The sequence below is a fragment of the Microcaecilia unicolor genome, chromosome 7 (genome assembly GCF_901765095.1).
Source record: "Microcaecilia unicolor chromosome 7, aMicUni1.1, whole genome shotgun sequence".
Classification (NCBI taxonomy): Eukaryota; Metazoa; Chordata; class Amphibia; order Gymnophiona; family Siphonopidae; genus Microcaecilia; species Microcaecilia unicolor.
The window spans coordinates 24,748,689-24,772,704 of NC_044037.1; the positions used below are offsets into that span (position 1 = coordinate 24,748,689).

The 24,016-nt window shown below is 44.1% G+C and overlaps 1 protein-coding gene across 1 annotated transcript in view; it reads left to right on the forward strand.

Moving 5' to 3' along the window:
• The window catches only part of TENM1 (teneurin transmembrane protein 1), a 696,753-nt gene that overhangs the window by 468,468 nt on the left and 204,269 nt on the right, over positions 1 to 24,016 (forward strand). Inside the window, exons 18-19 of the mRNA XM_030210273.1 lie at positions 7,191 to 7,440; positions 22,262 to 22,282. Coding sequence (XP_030066133.1) covers positions 7,191 to 7,440; positions 22,262 to 22,282 — 271 coding nt within the window. The remainder of the gene's footprint in view (positions 1 to 7,190; positions 7,441 to 22,261; positions 22,283 to 24,016) is intronic.

Consider the following 24,016-nt stretch of genomic DNA (forward strand, 5'->3'; position numbering starts at 1 on the left):
ACTGACTTACACAAATTACATTTTACTGCACCCACATTCCTGCTGTCATACCCATCAATCATACTCACACACTGATAAACCTATTGAATAATCCAAAATTAAACAGAAATCTATCCATAATCAGACCAAGACAAGCATAATTATTCTAAAAATATGCCTTCCCGTGAGCAGTTAAGATCCTCGAAAGGCTGTACTGAAAAAGAGTACATTTTCTTATATCACTCTGCACCCACCTGAGACTTTAGTTCCAAATATTGTCAAAAAAATTATACAGGCAAAACAATTTCAAGTAGAAAATAACACACCTACCTACCTAAGGGTATTTCAAGAGATCCCACTTTAAGACCCTGTGGTAGCATGGTATGGCAGGGGGCATGGACCCCTCACACATACAGGCAACAGTTTGAACCAGACAAAACACTATTTATTTAGTTATTTATTTATTCATGATTTGATATACTGCCTTACCTGACGAACAGGGCAAAGCAGTTAACAATACATAGAGGGGCATAATCGAACAGAAACGCCTATCTCCATGGGCGTTTATCTCCGAGAACGGGTCCGTGAAGGGGCGGACCGAATCGTATTTTCGAAAAAACATGGACGTTTATCTTTTTTTGAGCTGGGCGTTTTTGTTTTTCAGCGATAATGGAAACCGAAAACGCCCAGCTCAAAAACAAATAACTCCAAGACATTTATTCGTGGGAGGGGCCAGGATTCGTACTGCACCAGTCCACCTCACATGCCAGGACACCAACCGGGCACTCTAGGGGGCACTTTTACAAAAACAAAAAAAAAGGTAAAAGAGCTCCCAGGTGCATAGCACCCTTCCCTTGGGTGTTGAGCCCCCCAAATCCCCCTCAAAACCCACTGCCCACAAGTCTACACCATTACTATAGCCCTAAGGGGTGAAGGGGGGCACCTACACGTGGGTTCAGTGGGTTTGGGGGGCGGTATGGAGGGCTCCCATTTACCAGTACAAGTGTAACAGGTGGGGGGGGGGTGAGCCTGGGTCCACCTGCCTGAAGTCCACTGCTCCAGTGACCTGCATACTGCCGACAGGGAGGTGGGTATGACATTTGAGGGTGAAAATAAAAAGTTGTGAAACGGCATATTTTGTGGTGGGAGGGGGTTCGTGACCACTGGGGGAGTCAGGGGAGGTCATCCCCGATTCCCTCCAGTGGTCATCTGGTCATTTAGGGCACTTTTTGGGGCCTTATTCGTGGAAAAACAGGGTCCAGGAAAAGTGCCCTAAATTCTCGCTAAAAACGCATATTTTTTTTCCATTATCGGCGAAAGGCGCCCATCTCGGATCGGCAGATAACCACGCCCCAGTTCCGCCTTCACCACGCCTTCGACACGCCCCCATCAACGTTGTCCGCATCCGCGACGGAGTGCAGTTGAAAACGTCCAAATTCGGCTTTTGATTATACCGCTTTATTCGTTTTTGGGAGATAAACGTCTATCACCCGATTTGGGTCACAATATAGGCGTTTTTCTCTTTCGATTATAAGCAGGATAGTAACACAGTAGATGACGGCAGAAAAAGACCTGCATGGTCCATTCAGTCTGCCCAACAAGATAAACTCATATGTTCTACTTTTTGTGTATACCTTACCTTGATTTGTACCTGTCCTTTTCAGGGCACAGACCGTATAAGTCTGCCCAGCACTATCCCCGCCTCCCAACCACCAGCCCCGCCTCCCACCACTGGCTCTGGCACAGACCATATAAGTCTGCCCAGCACTATCCCCGCCTCCCAACCACCAGTCCCGCCTCCCACCACCGGCTCTGCCACCCAATCTCGGCTAAGCTCCTAAGGATCCATTCCTTCTGAACAGGATTCCTTTATGTTTATCCCACGCATGTTTGAATTCCGTTACAATTAATTAAAAGCAAAAGAAAAGAACTACAATTGTAAAATAGAAAAGTAACACAAACAACCAAGAAATAACAGTATCAACAATCATTCTCACTCTCTCCCAGGCATCAGTACTCTACCGGGCCATCACTCATCAACATAGGTCTGCTGGAACAACCACGCCATCAACTCTGACTTACATTTTGTCATGTTACATTCACTACGCAAGGTCAAAGGCATGCAGTTGGGTTGACAACACAACATAAGCCTGTCTTCTCTCTCAGGCAGGCAAGTCAGTTTCACCTAAGTAATCCTTCAATACATCTATCACAAAGGCCTGGTCTCTAACAGGCCTTGTAGACACAAAAATGGGTTCTAACAGTCTCTGCCACTTCTCTTGCAGTTTCTACCCTTTGTATATAAAGGTGTGTCCTACCTTTTAGGCTATAGTACTCAAAGTCCTTCTCAGCAATCCCCTAGCTATGGCTGGCCATACGGCCTAATATGCCATGCATGTCAAGGCAGTTTACAATGTAAAAAAGTACAAAAAAGGAAGGGGAAGAAATCCATAAAATAAATGGGGAAGGTGACGTTCAAACAAGAAGAAAGAAACAACCATGCATATTAATAATCAGTTCAGCAATTTGTTTCAGCAAAGTTTGTCAGGAGCCTAGACCAAAGTGGACACAGCAAATGCCAAACCAAAATAATAAGTTTTTAAAAGTTTCCAAAAAGCACGAAGGAAAAGGAGACGACTATTCTAGAGGTAGGGGAGCCAGGAAAAAGAAGTCACTGTTCCGAGTAGACTCTCACTTAGCTAAGGATGGACCAGGAAGGACCAACCTAAAATCATTAAAAGAATGCAAAATTAGGGGCAGTGCATAGGGAATCATAACAAATGAGAGTTAAGTTGAGGCAGTCATATTTAGTGCTTTGAAAGCCGAGTTAAGGATCTTAAACTGAATTTTGTATTGTAAAAAAAACCAATGTAGTTGTAGAAACAGAGGTGAAACAGGATACTGTCTTTTGGCTTTGCAGAAATGAAGGCAGCTGTATTTTGAAGTGATTGCAACCTATTCAAGTCTGATTTGGGGAGCCCTGCATATATTACATTGCAGTAATCAAATTTTGATCTGATGAGGGCATAAGTACATAAGCACACGTAGGTAGATAAGTGTTGCCATAGTGGGACAAACCAAAAGTCCATCAAGCCCAGTAACCTGTTTCCAACAGTGGCCAATCCCAAAAACAGTACAATAGATTTTATGCTGCTTATCCTAGTAATAAGCAGTGGAATTTTCCCCAAGTCCATCTTAAAAATAGCTTATGCACTTTTATGAAGTTATCCAAACCTTTTTTTAAACCCTTCTAAGCTAACTGCTTTTACAACATTCTCTGGCAACGAATTCCAGAGTTTAATTACACATTGAGTGAAGAAATATTTTCTCCAATTTGTTTTAAGTTTACTATTTAATAACTTCATTGCATGCCCCCTATTCCTAGTATTTTTGGAAAGAGTAAGCAAGCGATTCGTGTCCACCCATTCCATTCTACTCATTATTTTATAGACCTCAATCATATCTCCCCTCAGCCGTCTCTTCTCCAAGCTGAAGAGCCCTAGCTGCTTTAGCCTTTCCTCTTAAAGAAGTTGCCCTATCCCCTTTATCAATTTCATCGCCTTTCTCTGACAAACAGGACAGAAACTGTGTTTCTCAAGCTGTGACTCTGAGTCTTCACTGCACCAATCTGGAATCCCCAACTATCCTCGGTGTTCTCTCCCCTTCCTCCTTCATTGCAGAACTGGTTCCCAACTGTTTCTGATACAATGTTGCTGCTGAAGGTTCTCCAAGCTATCCAGGGCTGGGAACCTAGCTCATACCAGGTCCACACTGTGCACAATATACAAGGACTAGTAAAAAAAGGCCCGTTTACGAAACCATTGAAACGGGCGCTAGCATGTGTTTTTTTTTGTGTGTGTATGTGTCACAGAGTTATTTTGTGTGAGTGTGTGAGGGTGCGGTGTGTGTGCAGGTTGTTGATGTGTGTCTTTTTTTGTTTTGTTTTGTGTTTTGCTTGGGGGTTGGGGGATGTGCTGTGCTGTGCTGGCAAAGTGGGTTGGATTGGTGTGTGGCTTTGAGGGTGTGTTTCTGTTGTATTGTGTGTGTGTGGTTTTGTCTGTCAAGGAGGTTTGTGGAGGGGGGTCTTTCTGTTGGTGAAATGTAAATGTGGTTGTAGGGGGGTCAGTCTTTGTTGAGTGTTGTTTTTTTTCCATGGTTTTTTTTTTTTTGTGTTGTGCTGAGGCAGCAGTGTTGTTTTAGATGGGCGGAAGGTAGAGGAGCACGTTCTTTGTCTGTTGGTATTTTTTGGCCGTTTCAGGGCTGCTGTAGGGGAATGCTGGAAGAGAAATGTGCTGTTGGAAGCAGCGCTGGGCTGGGGTTCTGGGCATCCTGGAGGTGGGTGACGGCTTGCCTGAGGACGGGGATGGTTGTTTTAAGTTGGCGGAAGGGAGAAGAGCACGGTCTCGGGCCGTCGGGGGGTGATCCGGTATGTTTGGTCCATTTCAGGCCGGCTGCAGGGGAATGCTGGAACATTTATGCGCTGCAGGAATCAGCACCGTCTTTTTCAGGGTGCTCGGGGAAACCCCGAGGTGGGAGACTGCTTGCCTGAGGCTGGGGATGGTTGGGCACGTCCTTGGCCGCTTCGGCAAAAGGGGAAGAGGAAGGGGGTGGGGAGTTACCTGCAGCCGCCTGAGAAACCATGTATTCTTTGTTTGTTTTGTATTATTAGTTTGCATTTCTGTTGAAGAAAGAGTGGATGCCTTTCGAATGATGGAGGTGGTGCGTTGCTGTGCGGTTGTTTCGTTAGTTTGGCAGCGAGTCTCCAGCGATTCCTAGGCAGGGAAGGAGTACTCCTCCCCCTTCCTTGGTCGCTGTTTGCTGCTGGCTGGGTCACGAGTAATCCTTCCAGCTGGGCCACAGCTTGTCCTGTTCGCCCACATCCCAGATGGTGATGGGCACGTTGTTTTCCGGCTCCTCCGACTCCATGTCAAGCGATCCCAAATATAGTCTGTGCTATAGGCCCTCTGGCACTCTTCAGTACTGACATTAGGCATTAAAAAATTTCTCCCCCCCCCCCCCCCCCGGTCTATTTTTGCACATACCCACAGCAGGAATATTCTTCTCTCGTTCCAGCGGTGGTTCTGTGCTCTCCGTGCTGCACTGATAATGAGCCATTCTGCTGGAGAATGCTCCTCCCTTATTGTCACGTAGTTTCCTCTGATTGGTCCGTCTTACGTTGCCTAGTGTTGCCTGGGAACGGTGTTGTGATGGTCCTTTGTGTTTCAGAATGTTGAGAGTGTTTTTCCTGATTGGTCCGTCATGCGAGGGCGGGACAGAGAGACATGGTCAGTGTTGTGGCTTCACCACCATGAATCCATGAACCCTCCAGTGAGTGACTGAGTGACTTCAGAACGTTGTCTTCAGAATGTTGAGGGTGAGTTTTATTATAGTAGATGATATTCAGGCAGGCAATGTCCTTGCTGGCACAGCACATCTCCACAAAACTGCAGTGCAGGGAATTTTTGTGGCAGAAGACATGAACATAAATTAGGCTGCAGACCCCCCCCCCCCCCCACACACAAAGCTGACCCCGGAAACACTCCTACAAACCAACTTGGGGGGAAAGGATCAAGAGGGCACAAAGCCATCTTCATAGTACATGAGACTGATATAGAGAACCAAGAAATGGAAGGTTAGAATTTTTCCAGGTAGAAGTCACTGATGGAGGAGAAGATACTTCTTGAAGTGGAGGAGTGAACTGGAGCAAAAATAATGGGCTAATTGATCAGGGGATTAAGAGTTTTCTATAGAAACATTACTATTAGAACTAGAAGGTGTCAGTTGAGAGAAAATAGCAAATAGCTTCTTATTTGAATTTGTAAAAGAGTGCATTATGTTGGTAAAGTATGTCTTTCTAGACGTCTGAAGCTGGGAATTGTGAAATTTATACTGTAGCCTGCAGACATGTGCAGATTGAGGAGTGGCCTAGTGGTTAGGGTGGTGGACTTTGGTCCTGGGGAACTGAGTTCAATTCCCACTTCAAGCACAGGCAGCTCCTTGTGACTCTGGGCAAGTCACTTAACTCTCCATTGCCCCATGTAAGCCGCATTGAGCCTGCCATGAGTGGGAAAGTGCAGGGTACAAATGTAACAAAAATAAAATAGATACTATTGGAGATTCTACATGGAATGTTGCTATTCCATTAGCAACATTCCATGTAGAAGGCTGTGCAGGCTTCTGTTTCTGTGAGTCTGACGTCCTGCACGTACGTGCAGGATGTCAGACTCACAGAAGCAGAAGCCTGTGCGGCCACATTGGTGATCTGCAAGGGCCGACTTCTACATGGAATGTTGCTAGTGGAATAGCAACATTCCATGTAGAATCTCAAATAGTAGCAACAGTGGAGGAATGGCCTAGTGGTTAGGGTGGTGGACTTTGGTCCTAGGAACTGAGTTCGATTCCCACTTCAGGCACAGGCAGCTCCTTGTGACTTTGGGCAAGTCACTTAACCCTCCATTGCCCCATGTAAGCCGCATTGAGCCTGCCATGAGTGGGAAAGCACGGGGTACAAATGTAACAAAAATAAATAAATAATATATGACATAAAATGAAATGCTATCTTTTTGAATAGATTTCTATGAAGTTTTTGGCAATATCGACCAAACTGAAAGTTTGAAATTTCATATTATATTTTAATTTCAATTTCATACAAGTTGTATGTTGACTATACCAGGATATGGCTATACATTTTAATCAATTTGAAAGTCTATCTTGTTCAATGACAAAATTAACTTTCGTTATCTTCAAATAGACTACAAAGTTACCACCTATCATATCATGCAGCTTACGTTAAATACAAAATGCAAGAGAGCAATGTTCCCTCTTAGCTGTGCGGGACTCCTCCACCTACATTGCTGTAGGTGGGGGGGTACTGTTTCAGTATCACATTTTGAAATCAAGCAAAGCTCTGCAGGTCGCCAGGAAACCTGCCTCTCCCTAGCGATTGAAAACACAGTATCGAAGCACCACCCCCCACTGGCAGGAATGTAGTTGGAGGATTCCCATACAACTTAGAGGGAACATTGCATTTGCTCAATATTCAGGTAATGAGCCTAAAGGTATGCAACATTGCAATTATCATTTGGTTAATTAGCTCTTCAGTTTACCATCTTTAGCCATTGTCAAGTTGCTACTAACACCCAATTGAACTGTAACTTGCAAACGATGGACATCTACAGATTTTTCTGTTTTTATTATTTCCCTAAACCTAGGAATTTTGCACAAAGGCGATGGAGAAAATATATTCATTTCCCAGCAACCCTCAATCATTTCAACCATTATGGGCAACGGCCAGCAGAGGGGTATTTCCTGTTCCAACTGTAATGGCCCAGCGCATAGCAGCAAGCTCTTTGCTCCGGTTGCCATGGCTTCTGGTCCTGACGGGAGTGTTTATATTGGAGACTTTAATTTTGTGAGACGTATATACCCTTCAGGGAACACCATAAGTATTTTAGAACTGAGGTAAGTAAACTGAACTGACTGGATGCTAACTTGAACTTTGTCTCAAAAATGTATCTTTGTAGAGATGTTTTTAAGGGGGAAAAAAAAGCCACGGTTGGTTGATAGCCTTTGTATTGTAACTGTCAATACACAAAAAACAAGACAGGAAGATCCTCTACGACAGAAAAGCACAGCAGGCAAAAGTAGAGGCTGACAAAGGACGAAGCACCACCGGAGATTTGAATCAACAGTCTTTATTGAAATATTCAAAAAAAAGGACCCGACACGGGCCGTGTTTCAACGCACGCAAGCATCTACAAAAGGGGTCAAACAGAAAACTCTATGAATAGAGGATAACAATAAAAAGTTATAATCAAGAAATATAAACAAACATAATTGTGTTGTGACACAAAAATGGTCATGAACTAATACATATAAATCACTCAAATATTAATAATGAAATGTATTAAAATGTAACACAAATATAAGTTTTAAACAATACCAATACCAATATTGTGAAAAAATGGATATGTCAATGAAATGCATGACAAAAATAAATAATAATAGTGACTGTAAAAAATGCATTGGTAACCACCTAAAATATGCTTATTTAAATTTATCATCAAGAATTCTTGATGATAAAGCGAAAGCATCAGAAGTGAAAAATTATGTATTAATGAAAATCAAAACCTAAAGCAAAAAAAAAGATAAGAAGAACAAAAAAAGGATTAAAAATGAATATGTGGAATTTGAAGATGATAAAAGGATATTTCGCTTTATCATCAAGGAAGACCTAGATTGAGACCGAGAATAGGACTCAGCGGCCTGTCTTAGACTGGAAAACCAGCCAGAAGCTTGATTATCAAGGGAGAGAGATGAGAAAGAGCTAGGAAGGCTGAAAGAGAGTGGGGGACAGGTGGTAGAGTCTAGTGCAAGAATCTGAGAGAAAGAGACAAGCAGAGGAGCAGCAAAGTCCAATGTCCAGCAAAGTTTATAAGTCTTCTAGGTGTTGCCTTGAAAGGCAGCACAATGACAGCATGCCTGCAGAATCTTGGGCATCTTTGGAAACGAAGATGGTAAAAAGCAAAATCCTTTCTCTCTGCTTACAATTATTAGTTTCATGCTTCATTATCAGTGTTATGTGCAAAATCCCCGAGCACTGGAAACAGCCTCTCTGAATGGAGAAGCCAGAGCTTACTGACATTGGTAGAGCCAATCAGACATTTGCTATCAGTGGCATTTAGATGAACCATGTCCTCAGTGATGAAAGACAGAAGACAGGCAAGGAATGCAGTGGTACCAAGCCTGACTGAAGATGATGACAACACTGTTACATCTTCAAGGTCTTCTGAGCTAAGTGTGATGCTGAGAAAGTCCCTAGTGCCATATTCACCTCGTACACAGCAGAAAACAAATAACAACGTCTATATTCATTCTTCACACTCTGGCAGCATGGCCGTGGTTGAGGTCACAAGTCCAGAGTGCTTTGCAGCAGAGCCGATGATATCTTGATTCTGGCCTCATATGCACACAAAAGGTTGGTCAGGCTGTAACCCTATAGGATTGGGGGTGGGAGTTGATTGTTTTATGCACTAGAGAAAACTGCCCAGCACCATCGTGCCATGCATTAGTGGCCGGATGCTCCTGAGGTAACAAAATAATGCCAGCTCAAAGCTGATATTTTTTCCAGGAATAGCAGAGCTTGCAAAGTTAAACGCAAGTAGCATTAATTATTTACCATAGGAGTCGTTGCCACAGGTTAAGGACTCTCACAGTGAATTAAGCAGTGGTAAAGCGGGATATTTTGCCACCAATTAGTAATTATCCCTTCCAAAGTCTGCTATCCTTCACTTTTCAAGAGCGGAGAAAAACACTGAATCACCTTCTGAAGAGCAGCAGAGCTTTGACAATCAGGAACTTTTACTGATGCGCCTGAAGCCTCTATCAAAGAAGTTACGTTTTCAGCTACATTATTGACGAATTTAGTCCTGGACTCACATAAAGACTTGCATTTAGGTTGTTTTCCAGAAGAAGAGTGTTTTGTTTTTTTCAGTTTTGAAATAAGAACGCTTCATGAAGTTTCAATAGCTATCCTGACAAGAGAGGAAATAGTTTCTGTTAATAAGACCAAGCAGGGGTGTAGCCAGACTTCGGCGGGAGGGGGTTCCAGAGCCCGAGGTGAGGGGGCACATTTTAGCCCCCCACCCCCGGCACAGCCACCACCACCAACAACAACTTTGACCCCCCCCCCCTCCCACCGCTGCCGTCGCAGTCGCCTACTTGCTGGCGGGGGACCCCAACCCCTGCCAGCCGAGGTCCTCTTCTTCCCGCTCAAGGCTTCATTCTGACTTTCTGACGTCCTGCACGTTGTACGTGCTGGACGTCAGACTCACAGAAACAGAACAAAGCTTCTGTTTCTGTGAGTCTGACATCCTGCACGTACAACGTGCAGGATGTCAGAAACAGTCAGAATGAAGCCTTGCGCTGGGAAAACAAGGACCTCGGCTGGCGGGAGTTGGGGTCCCCCGCCAGCAAAGGTAGGCAACGGCAGCAGCAGGAGGTGGGGGTCAAAATTGTTGTTGGTGGGAGGGTTGAGAGGGTCATCGGCAGGGGGGTCCAGGGCCAAATCTATGGGGGCCCAGGCCCCCGTGATCCCACATGGCTACGCCACTAAGACCAAGGGTTCTGCAGCCTGTGGATAGTTTGTAAAATTAGGGAATGTAAAGTATATTTTCTATGAACCTATACTAGTGAACTACCTAGGAGGTCCTTTTACTAAGGTGCACTGAAAAATGGCCTGCGCTAGTGTAGGTGTGTGTATTGGATGCACGCAGATCCATTTTTCAGCGTGCCTGTTAAAAAGGCCTTTTATTTTGGGGCTGAAAACGGGCGTGCGGCAAAATAAAAATTAGCATGTGTCCATTTTGGGTCTGAGACCTTACCACCACCCGTTGACTTAGCGATAAGGTCTCATTCGTTAACCAGGCGGTAATCATCAGCGCACTGCCGGTTACTGCCCAGTGTAATGCCACGCATCGGAAAATAGAAAATATTTTCCAGATTGCTTATCGGACATACGTAAAAAAATGGAATTACTGCCCGGGCCACATGGTAGCCAGGCGGTAGTTCCAAATTGGCAGACGTTGGATGCGAGTAGGCGCCTACGCAGCTTACTAAAAAGGACCCCTGGTCTCTAATAGCATGTGAAGGTTGTAGGACTATATAAGCTTGTTGCCTCATTTCTGTAAATGGTGTTTGTTTATTTATTTATTTATTTGTTACTTTTGTATCCCACATTTTCCCACCTATTTGCAGGCTCAATGTGGCTTACCTAGTACCGTAATGGCGTTCGCCAATTCCAGTATGAACAAATACAAGGCGTTATTGTGGTAGAATAAGGTTCATGTATGGTAGAAATTTAGGGAAACTTAGGGAAGAAGAGGGAAGTTGGGGTGTGTCCATTACGATCTTTGGTTTTGTTGTGTTGCAGGTACTCAGGCTTTTATGTTGGGTCGGTGGGATATGCTTTTCTGAACAGGTTTGTTTTTAGTTCTTTCCGAAAGTTTAGGTGGCCGTACGTTGTTTTTACTATTATTAGTTTACTAACCAGCTTATTTTCGAACGAGAAAGCCGGCGATCTTCCGACACAAATCGGGAGATGGCTGGCCATCTCCTGAAGCCGGCGAAATCGGTATAATCGAAAGCCGATTTTCGCCGGCTTCAACTGCTTTCCATCGCAGGTCCAGCCAAACTTCAAGGGGGCGTTTCGGCAGGGTATGGAAAGCAGGACGGGGCGTGGTTACGAGATGGCCGGCTTCGGCCGATAATGGAAAAAAGAAGGCCGGCTCTGACGAGCACTTCACCGCGTTCACTTGGTCCATTTATTTTTAGGACCAAGCCTCAAAAAAGTGCTCCAACTGAGCAGATGACCACTGGAGGGAATCAAGGATCACCTCCCCTTACTCCCCCAGTGGTCACCAACCCCCTCCCACCCAAAAAAAAAATTAAAAATCATTTTTTTGCCAGCCTCTATGCTAGCCTCAAATGTCATTCCCAGCTCCATCACAGCAGTATGCAGGTCCCTGGAGCAGTTTTTACTGGGTGCAGTGCACTTCAGGCAGGCCCATCCCCCCCTCTACCTGTTACACATGTGGTGGTAAATGTGAGCCCTCCAAACCCCCCCCCCCCCCAAAACCCACTGTACCCACACGTAGGTGCCCCCCTTCACCCCTTAGGGCTGTGGTAGTGTTGTACAGTTGTGGGTAGTGGGTTTGGGGGGAGATTTGGGGGGCTCAGCACACAAGGTAAGGGAGGTATGCACCTGGGACCAATTTTTGAAGTCCACTGCAGTGCCCCATAGGGTGCCCGGTTGGTGTCCTGGCATGTGAGGGGGACCGGTACACTACAAATGCTGGCTCCTCCCACGACCAGATGCCTTGGATTTGGCCGGGTTTGAGATGGCCGGCATCGGTTTCCATTATCGGCGAAAACCGATGCCGGTCATCTCAAACCCGGCCATCTCTGACATTTGGCCGGCCCCAACCGTATTATCGAAACGAAAGGTGGCCAGCCATCTTTTTCAATAATACGGTTCGGGATCGCTGTTTGAGGTGCCGGCCATATAGATGGCCACCCATATAGATGGCTGGCACCGATCGATTATGCCCCTCCATGTTACTAAGATTAACTAAATAACTAAGATTAGTTACTCTTATTTTGAGGTGCTGCGTAGATTTACAGTTGTCAGGGGTGCTAATTATATCATGAACTTGTTTATCCTTCTCTTTTTCTCTTTGTAAACTTATTTTCCTCTGCTTCTTTTTGGATGCAGTTATTTTATTTATTTATTTATTTATTTATTTATTTATTGCATTTGTATCCCACATTTTCCCACCTATTTGCGGGCTCAGTGTGGCTTACAATACATTGTGAATGATGGAAGTACAGTTTGTTACATTAAGATTATGGGTTACATTATTAGGAGTTATAGGAAGCAAATTCGGTATAATCATCTTTGGGGCATAGATTATGTAGGATGTAACATTGGGGAATGATAGGGTGTACGGATCATAGTACGGATCATAGCAAGATAACGTTGTGTATAACAATTTATCTGTAGGTTGAATTGTGAATATGGGTAGAATACGGGGGAAGTTAACATGATAAAATCAATAAATGTTGAATATTAAAAAAAAACAGAAATATCTTAGTATAATCAATAACAATCATACCAGAATGTAGCTTATTGATCTGTATTCTGCAAGTGTATTGTCACCCAGACAAAGAATATTCCTTTCTTACAGTACAGAATACATTTTGCTCCATATCTGCAGTGCTCCTCAATCGCTTCCTGTACGATATTTAAACCACTTATAGGAATAGATTCCCCTAGTGCCTTCAATAAACAAACTTTAATGCATAATGATAAAATAGCATGTATTCTGACTACATAATAATTTCACACAGATGTATTGTAATCAAAAACTAAATGGTTTTATTGTATTTGGAGTAATCTAATTTCCACTGTTCATTTTTGCTCAGTCCAAAGCTTTATCTTTTTCTCTCCTTTTTAGGTCATAATAGTTTCTTACTGCACTTGCTCTTTTAACAGTTTATAATCTGATCAATATTCAAAATGAATTAACCGGCCAGAAATGGCCACTGACCGGTTAAATCGTTTGTTCAGGGCTATACACTAATTTTCAGTGGCATTTAATTTATTTTATTTATTTATTTATTTATTTTTTATTTATTTGTTACTTATATCCCACATTTTCCCACTCATCAGTTATCACAACCGAAAATTAGCAGTTAGTGCCTAAATGAAACCCGAATATTTTGAGGGCATTCCGGGGACAGAGTCAGCACTTGGCTGGTGAAGTACTGATATTCAGCAATTAACTGGGACTGCATAAAACGCAGTGCTATCTTTATACGGCAGCCCATGGTTGGTTAAGGTCTGAATATCGTCTTAACCAGCTATGTGTTAGCCAGCACTGCATAACTCGTATATTGAGTGCTGAAACCCAGAAGTGGCCTGGCATTGAATATCAGGGAATAACACCGAGAGGCAGGAGTGATACCTACTTGCTCCTTGCTCATTGCATTTCCGGCCTCAAAATGCGAGTACCACAAGACTGCCACTAGAGGTCATGGTGGCCATTTTGAGATTTGAGCCACAACGGGCAGAAGCAAGTGGACATTGCTTCTGGACATAGAACCCCCTAGACCACCAAGGATATCACAGGTAGGCATGGGGGTTTATGAGGGTGAAGTGTGGACCTGTTTTTTTTTGGGGGGGGGGGGCTTGACTAGTTAAGGGGAGGATGTAGGGGATTGGGGTTAGGGGAAGGCGGGAGGGGCACCAGAAACCCTTCAGCCACTACCTGGAAGTTAACCGGGCACCATCTGATATTCAGACTGGTTACTGGTTAACTCCGTGGCTAAAGTTAGGACAGCTTTTTGGTTCTCCTAACTTCAGCTGCTTACTTAACAGATTAGCAGTCTGATATCACTGCTAACCAGTTAAGTACCAGCTCTGCCCACAGACTGCCCCAGCACTACCAGACAATGCAGGGTGGTTTGTGCTGATATTCATTGGCACTGTCTGGTTAAGTGCTGCTGAATATCAGACTTCTGGTTCGAGGCTACTCCAAGATGGCCACCTCGAATGTGTGCTCCCAGTCTCAACACCGATTCTTGCCTCCTGACTGCTTCTGTCAGCACTCCTTATTGTGTCCTTACTGCTTACTAAAGTGTCGCATCTTGTCAGGACCAAAACAGAATAAAATTGATGTAGTATTTCCCCCCCAAAATGGCGGTATCAGAACTTCTCGATCCTATCATGGAGGAACTATCTCAGATCAAAATTATGATCCAGGGCAGTGCTCAAGCTATGTCTGACCTTAAAGAAGATGTCACGAGTATTAAATAACAGCTAGCAGCGTACGGAGAATAACAAGCGATACTGGAACTCAAACAACAATGGAAAATTCTGGAGATTGTGCAGAGAGATTTGGAGGATGCAGATAATCACAGTCAAAGAAATAATGTGTGTATCTTAGGCCCACCAGAAGGTTCCGAAGGTAACGACCCGGTTTCATTCATTAAAAAACTCCAACCCAAGTTACTGGGTCTGTTGTTTCCACATGCTTTTGAAGTAGAGTGTGCACATCGAATACCAGCAAGAAGGCCTGCCTCTATGCAAAGTCCACATCTGCTTCTTCTAAAGGTGCTTAGACACCAACAAGCTATGGCTATTCTTTCCAAGGCTAAGGCTACAATAAACATTCCCTGGGATGGTACCAAACTGCTGATTCTTCCTGACCTTGCACCTGCCACCACAAACAAAAGGGAAATGCCTGCTTGCTCTAAGGCCACAGCTCCGCCAAATGGGTGCTCAATTTGGAATTTCTGTTTTACCCTGCTAGACTCAGGGTCACTTTTCCAAATCATACTTATAATTTTGAGTGTCCTGATGCGCTCAAGAAATGTCTATTAGAGCATGGCTAGACTGTTGCATGACTGGACAGTCTTGTTTTCTCTATTGATCTCTAAAATGCTGAGAGTGATGGTATGCATTGTTTACAAATGGTTTGACTTCTATTCATTGCTTTTAATATTTCTAGGTTAGAAGTCCACAGATGTATTATCTTGTGTGTTACTATTTTTATGAGAGGGAATTATAATGTTGATGGACCTTTCTAAGTGAGGAGTGCTCTGATTTATTGTTTAAGAGTGTCATTGGAGAATTATTCTTGTGTGTGCCTGAGGGAATGTATTGGGCTGGACATATGTAGGTGTGTGTGTGTGTGTGTGTGTGTGTGTGTGTGTGTGTGTGTGTGTGTGTTTGATGGACAATGGGGGAAGGGTGGGTTTGGGTTCTAGGGTATGGGGTATTTGATAAATATTGAATTTCTAAGTTTTGGATTTGGGTATTCTGGTACTTGGGGCAGACTTCTCATAATTGTTTCACCCAGATTCTTTTTCCATGTAAATCATGGGTGGGCAAGTTTTTCTCAATAAATATCAATGGCCTTCATCACCCAATTAAGCAGAAAATGATGCTGTTATATTTGAAGAAAGCTAAAGTTGATACTTGCTTTCTACAAGAGACACACATCTCTCTTCTGGAAGCTAGTAATCTTAAAGGTGAGTGGGTTCGGGAATGCTATGCTGCTCCTGCAGTGGGAAAGAAATGTGTAGTTGTTACTCTCATTAGTAAAACATCTTCCGTCACTGTACTTGACCATAAATTTGATGTTAATGGAAGATGTTTAGTACTTAAGCTAAAGACTGGGGACAGGGAATTGATCCTTGTTAATATCTATGCCCTTCTAGTTCTGCTAAATAATTTTACACTAATTTAACAACTTTGATAATGGAAATGTCTCCGTCCGATGTTATTATAGCTGGGGATTACAGCCAAATTCTAGATCCTATTTTAGATTGCCAACCTAGAACTAAATTATGTACATATGTCAGGGATATGGAACAATTCCATACACATATTGATCCATGAAGGATCTTAAACCCTACTGGACAGGACTTTACCTTTTATCTCAGGTCCATCATTCCTTTTCATGGGCAGACTATATCCTTATTTCCGAATCTTTAGTTGTTAAACTAGAATCAGCTTCTATTGAGAATTTTGTGGTATCAGATCATGCAAGCATACAAGTAACGTTTGGAGATTGTCTCCTGATATTAATCCACCCATATGGCACTTTAACAATGCTCTTTTGCAGGATCCACTCTTCCTTATTTACTTGTGTGACTCGATCAAGGAATACTATCATTTTAACAATACAGCCCCTGTTCCTCTTGAAGTGAAATGGGATGCCTTAAAGGCTACTCTTCGAGGCTCAATTATAGGTTATACTTCCAGGAGATTATTTAGAAAATAAACTCTATCAGCAGTGGGGTGCTGTTACATTACACCAACTTCTAAAAGTAAAATTCAGCTATAACCAACCAGCTTATTTTTGAAAGAGATCGCCAGCCATCTTCCGACACAAATCGGGAGATGGCCGGCGATCTCCTGAAGTCAGCCAGATCGGTATAATCGAAAGCCGATTTTGGCCAGCTTCAACTGCATTCCGTCGTGGGGCCGGCGAAAGTTCAAGGCGGCATGTTGGCAAGGTACCGAAGGCAGGATGGGGGCGGGACGGGGCGTGCGTTGAGATGGCCAGCTTCGCACAATAATGGAAAAAAGAAAGCCGGCCTTGACAAGCATTTCGCCGGCTTCACTTGGTCCCTTTTTTTTCAGGTGCAAGTCCCAAAAAAGTGCCCGAACTGATCAGATGACCTCCGGAGGGAATCGGGGATCACCTCCCCTGACTCTCCCAGTGGTCACTAACCCCCTCCCACCCTCAAAAAAACGACTTTAAAAACTGTTTTTGTCAGCCTCTATGCCAGCCTCAAATGTCATACTCAGGTCCATTGCAGCAGTATACAGGTCCCTGGAGCAGTTTTAGTGTGTGCAGTGGACTTCAGGCAGGCGGACCCAGGCCCCCCCCCCACCTGTTACACTTGTGGTGGAAAATGGGAGCCCTTCAAAACCCACCCGAAACCCACTGTACCCATATCTAGGTGCCCCCTTCACCCCTTAGGGCTATGGTAGTGGTGTATAGTTGTGGGAAGTGGGTTTTCAGGGGGTTTGGGGAGGCTCAGCACCCAAGGTAAGGGAGCTATGCACCTGGGAGCTATTTTAATTTTTTTTTTTTTTTTTACCTTTTTAGAAGTGCCCCCTAGGGTGCCCGGCAGGTGTCTTGGCATGTGAGGGGGACCAGTGCACTACGAATCCTGGCCCCTCCCATGACCAAATGCCTTGGATTTGGCCAGGTTTGAGATGGCCGGCTTCGGTTTCCATTATGGGCAAAAACCGAGGCCGGCCATCTCAAACCCGGCCATCTCTGACATTTGGGCAGGCCAACCGTATTATCGAAAAAAAAGATGGCTGGCCATCTTTTTCGAAAATACGGTTGGCTCCGCCCCTTTCCGTCGCCGTCCTCAGAGATGGTCGGCCATGGAGATGGCCGGCGCCGTTCGATTATGCCCCTCCAAGTCCTTAGTGAGCATGCCAAACATGAATTATATATATTCAAGATTCACATAGATATGTCACAAGTAATAGTGCAGGTAAGCTACTCGCATTCTATTTGAAAGGAAAGAAGCAAAGAAATCTGATGCATTCTGTTAAAGATAGCACTGGTAAACTGTTATCTACTCTTGATTGCATACTTACACACTTTCATAAATATTATATGCACTTTTGTCAATCAGAAGCATCGGGAACCATTAGGGACATTGAGATATTTTTAGCAAATACTCATGGAGCTTCAGTTTCTGATGGAGATAAATTAAAACTAGATGCTCCTATATCAGGAAAGGAAATACAGCAAGTGCTGCGTTCCTTTAAGGCTTCTAAAACCCCTGGTATGGATGGTTTTACATCTGAATTTTTTCGAGCATTTCAAGTGGAACTTATCCCTAGAGTGATGGAATTATTCCAATATTTCCTGGATAAAGGTGAAAGAAAGGCACTGTCACAGAAGCCCTTACTGTAGTGTTACCCAAAACAGGTTACTTCCTGTTCCGGGGCAGAGGGAGCATGAAAACGAAGAGCCGGCAGGCGCGCGGCACCCCCCCTCCCCCCAGCGGCGTGCACCCGGGGGGGGCGGGGCACATCGGCAATGAGTCCCGGGTGTCAGCCCCCTTAGGAACGTCACTGTGTAGCTGCATAGAGCAGCCAAGATGGAGGAATTTGTGGATCATTTTCTTCCTCTCCACAGTTTTTGTTATTTATAGAATTCATGCTCAGGAAATGCTCCAGCCCTCACCATCCAACTAAGCCCATAAGTTTACCACAAAGGGATAAGTGATTTTTAACATACTTTAGTACACAAGAGCATTCTTGTACTTTCTTTTCTCATGGAGTATGCCTGGGTAGATCGCTGTGATGTCATTACTAGAGGTCACTTTCCATGTGGAGGATGTGGAAACTGAGAAACAGAGTCGTATTGTTGTTCTCAATGTCAGAAACAGGTGTTTAACCCACTGTGTCTGTTATACAGCTGCAAGAAACTGATAAAAGAAAAATAACTCAGCATGCTACAAAATGCATAAAAATGTTAGAAAACAATGACCTGTACAATCAGTTCCTGGCATTTACCATATTTTAAATATGGAAGGAAAGACAGTTCATGAAAATTGACAGTTAAAACTCATCATTTAGTCTTACCAAACATAGGTATAGAATAGGGGTTGATATAGGGTTACCATATTTTGTCCCCCAAAAAGGAGGACACATGCCCCGCCCCTACCACACAGCCCACCCCGCCCCCTTTCACAAACTCGCTCTGCCCCCTGTCACATTTTCCTCTCCCCCCTGTCACACACTCCGTCACCCCCCCCCCCTTACCTTACTACTGCCCTGGTGGTCTAGTGACCTCTTCAGGGCAGGAAAGAGCCCCCTCTTTCCTGCCTGGAGCGCTACCATGCATGCATCCTTCCTGTTGCTGATCTCAGCACCGATTCAAAATGGCCACCGAGAGTTGAAGTCTCGCAAGGTCACTTCAACTCTCGGCAGCCATTTTGAATCGGCACCAAGATCAGCAACAGGAAGGAAACATGCAGGGCTCTTTCCTGCTCCGAAGGCGGAAGAGGTCACTAGACCACCAGGGCAGTAGTAAGTAAGGGGAGGCTAGGACGGCCCACCCACCAGCCTGCCCATTTGTCCAGAAATCCGGACAAATGGGCAGATTGGCAAAACCCACCCGGTTGCCCGGACATGTCCTCAAAAAGAGAACATGTCCAGGTAAATCTGGACATATGGTAACCCTAGGTTAATATTCAAAGTGATTTAACGGGCTGGAAACAGCTCCTGGCCAGTTAAATCACTTGTTTGGGGCTGACCAGACATAATCAGCGGCACTAAACCAGATAGTACAGCTTAAAATGTCCAATTAACACCCAACATGAAACTAGATATTTTGAGGGCATTCAGGGAGCGAAATCAGCACTTGGCTGGTTAAGTCAGTCCTATCTTTATACTGGTTCACCATAGGCAGTTAAGTACTGAATATTGCATTTAACCGGATATGTTTTCAGTGACTCCATATACCCAGAAATTCAATGTTGGAGCCTTGACATGGCCCTGGCATAGAATTTCTGGTGATAATGCCAACAGCGGTCAACAAAACGCTGATCGCCACTGGCTGAATATTGGGCCCATACATTTTTATTGACCTACCAGAGACGCCTGTTTGCAGTTCTGTTTTTTTTTTTTTAATTATTTAATCACTTTTACAATTTCACACGATTAACATGCATTTGAAAATACAATGGAAAATTAGAGCATATCACTTTTAAGACATAATAAACAGAGGTAATTTCAAAATCTAATTTCCCATTTCCTTAGACCACAATCCAAAGTTGAGAGGCTCATTTAAGATAAGGAGATCAAAAGAACAATACAAAAATAATATAAATAGTGGCCTGGTCTGAATACACCCTATTATATTTAACAGTTAATCAGTTGTTTACTATTACTCTTTTGGCAAATTGGATAATTTTTTCGTTTCAAGAAAAGTTTTTAAATGTCCCGGTTCATAAAAAAGCATATTTATTACCCATAAATTTAACTAAACATTTGCAAGAATAGGCTAATAAAAAAGTCGCCCCCATTGCCTTGGTCTCTTCTCTTAGTATCAAGAGTTTCTTCCTTCTATTCTGAGTTGTCTTGGTAACATCTGGGAATATCCATATTCTTTGTCCAGAAAATAATTTTAAAGAATTTTTAAAGTATATTTTTATTATAGAATTCAAATCTTGTTCAAAGACTAGTGATGCTATTAATGTCCAACGCTGAGCCACTTCTGAAATTGATTCTTCCAAAAATGGAGGAGTGGCCTAGTGGTTAGGGTGGTGGACTTTGGAACTGAGTTCGATTCCCACTTCAGACACAGGCAGCTCCTTGTGACTCTGGGCAAGTCACTTAACCCTCCATTGCCCCATGTAAGCCGCATTGAGCCTGCCATGAGTGGGAAAGCGCAGAGTACAAATGTAACAAAAATAAAATAGATACTATTGGAGATTCTACATGGAATGTTGCTACTATTGGAGATTCTACGTGGAATGTTGCTACTATTGGAGATTCTACATGGAATGTTGCTATTCCACTAGCAACATTGCATGTAGAAGGCTGCGCAGGCTTCTGTTTCTGTGAGTCTGACGTCCTGCACGTACGTGCAGGACGTCAGACTCACAGAAACAGAAGCCTGGCAGCCACATTGGTGATCTGCAAGTGCCGACTTCTACATGGAATGTTGCTAGTGGAATAGCAACATTCCATGTAGAATCTCAAATAGTAGCAACAGTGGAGGAGTGGCCTAGTGGTTAGGGTGGTGGACTTTGGTCCTGAGTTCAATTCCCACTTCAGGCACAGGCAGCTCCTTGTGACTCTGGGCAAGTCACTTAACCCTCCATTGCCCCATGTAAGCTGCATTGAGCCCTGCCATGAGTGGGAAAGTGCGGGGTACAAATGTAACAACAACAAAAAAAAAATATCTTCAAGTCCTTGTGGTTCTGTTGTTTTACCTGGAATTATTAATTCTTCCTTTTTGAGCAACAGCTTTTGACTGTTTAGGTAACGGTAAATAGTAAATCTTGTTATACGGAGGAATAGCTGCTGCTGGATAAAGAAGTATATCTTGTAGGTATTTTTTTAAATAAGTCTGGGATCCTCAGGAGCTTAGCCTTGAATGGTGGCAGAGACGGTTGGGAGGTGGGGCTAGTGCTGGGCAGACTTATACGGTCTGTGCCAGAGCCGGTGGTGGGAGGCAGGGCTGGTGGTTGGGAGGCGGGGCTAGTGCTGGGTAGACTTATACGGTCTGTGCCAGAGCCAGTGGTGGGAGGCGGGGCGGGGATAGTGCTGGGTAGACTTATACGGTCTGTGCCAGAGCCGGTGGTGGGAGGCGGGGCTGGTGGTTGGGAGGCGGGGATAGTGCTGGGTTGACTTATACGGTCTGTGCCAGAGCCGGTGGTGGGAGGCAGGGCTGGTGGTTGGGAGGCGGGGCTAGTGCTGGGTAGACTTATACGGTCTGTGCCAGAGCCAGTGGTGGGAGGCGGGGCGGGGATAGTGCTGGGTAGACTTATACGGTCTGTGCCAGAGCCGGTGGTGGGAGGCGGGGCTGGTGGTTGGGAGGCGGGGATAGTGCTGGGTTGACTTATACGGTCTGTGCCAGAGCCGGTGGTGGGAGGCGGGGCTGGTGGTTGGGAGGCGGGGATAGTGCTGGGTAGACTTATACAGTCTGTGCCAGAGCTGGTGGTGGGAGGCGGGGCAGGTGGTTGGGAGGCGGGGGATAGTACTGGGCGGACTTATACGGTCTGTGCCCTGAAAAAGACAGGTACAAATCAAGGTAAGGTATACACAAAAAACTAGCACATATGAGTTTATCTTGTTGGGCAGACTGGATGGACCGTGCAGGTCTTTTTCTGCCGTCATCTGCTATGTTACTATGTCTGAAGGGCTCAACCCTTCCACAAAAGGAAAATTCAGCGATCTCAAGTTCAAACGTCTATTATAATTTTCAAGTTGTTCTATTTTTGTTTGTACCAAAATTTTATCAGATATTAAAGCTTCAGTGGTGGCTTTTAAGTCTTTTAATTCTTGCTGCGTTTGCTGTTTATAACTCAAACAGTTCTGTTTTGTTTATGATGTTAGTTGGTTTTACTTCTGCTTGTGACCATTTTTAGGATCATTGTCCTGCTCAGTTATACTGATAGGCTTTTGTTTTCTTCTTCTTCCTCTTGCCGCTGTGACACTGATTTCTTACAACAGGAACAGGGATACAAGACACAGGTAAGTAAATCAGCTCTGCACTTATTGCCAAATGTTATTGATTGAATGGAAATGTAAACAAATAAGATGCGTTATTGGTTGTAGAAAATCTAGAACATAAAACAGTGTACATAAACATCCAGAGATTCATAAAAGAAAACTTAAATCAAATTTGGCTTTATTGCTTTGCTTTAAATTTAATATCAGAAGAACAAAATTGCTTCCATACAATCAATCAAAAGTGATATTTCTCATGAAACGAAGTCTGTGTTCTCTGCTACAAGAACTGCAGTCAGTGACTATACAACGAATGCCCTGTGATACAGCGGATGCAGATGAGCTGAGTTTAGTTAAGTTTATTGTTAAACTTTGATGACTCGCGCTTTGAAAAGGAAAGCCGGCCTATCCTAATCACTGAAATCAAACATTTCAGTAGAATTTTCAGGGACCCTTTTACAAAGCCACGGGAGGGCTGATAGGTGGGGATCGCGCACCAGATCGACACTACTGCTGGGGTAGCATGTGTGCCCAGCGGTAATTCTGAGTTTGGTGTGCGCCAAATCCCACAGTAGAAAATATTTTTTCTATTTTCTATCACGGGGGGGGGGGGGGGGGGCATTCCCGGCGGTAATCAGCAGTGCGGCCATGTTGGTGCGCGCTGCATGGTTACCGTGCGTGTAGCGCATGAGCCCTTACCACTAAGTCAGTGGCTGGTGGTAAGGGCTCAGGCCATAAATAGGCGCATGCTAGTTTTAATTTTTGCGCACGCCGATTTCCTGGCCCATTAAAAAATAGCTTTCACTGCCGGTGTCACATGAGTAGTGGATGCCACTTTGCAAGGCATCGTGATTTCTCACCAGTTACTTGGCCCCCTGAGGAAGCTTACATTGTATAGTGAAACGGTGAGCCCCGTTGGGCAAGACTGAAAAAGCTAAGTAACATTATTGTTTGTTTCAGCAACTGTTCAGCATCACGATTCAGATCATTGCTTACAGGGTATAGTTAACCCCATATGTAGCCCTTATTCACACACAAGTGGGGTTTTTTGACCAGTGATAAAAACGGAGTCAAAACAACGCTGGCATTTGAGTGCATTCAGTACACTGCTGCCATGCGGTGACTACTGAGGTCCTTTGCTCCACTTTAAACAAAAAGAAAGCTACGTACTTGATACCACACACTCCTTAATGATTGGGTCAGTTAAGCTCATTTCAGCTTATTACCAGTACCATTAAAAAATGGCATTTTTCCCCAGCTGCAGTAAAAAGTGGCCCAGCGTGCGCCCAAAAGATGCACCCACACGACCTCAGGCCACTTTTTACTGTGACTTTGTAAAAGGACCTCTCAGTGTTATAAATAATTCTGCCACTTTCGTTAATAATCCCTCAGAGTGCTAAGGAGAAGGACAATTTTCAAAGTCATTTAAGATGTGATTGGTGGAGAAGCATGTGGATCAAAGTTCCGTGCGTAACCCCCAATTAGTGTCAATTAAGTGCTTATCACTAATTATTCTAACCTATTAGCCAATAATTGACCCAATTAAGCAATTATATTTTGAGCGGATCTCTGATCCACATGCAGATTTCAGCTCCGATCTGTCAGCACCATATATAGAATTCAGGGGTATGTTTACAGAATAGCGCTTAAGTGCAGTTCCACGTGTATCTACAAATTAGTGCCAGTTAACACCACTTAAGGGCTATCATTGGTAGTTAAGGCCAACTGGTGCCAAATTTTGAATTTATAAATCTTTAT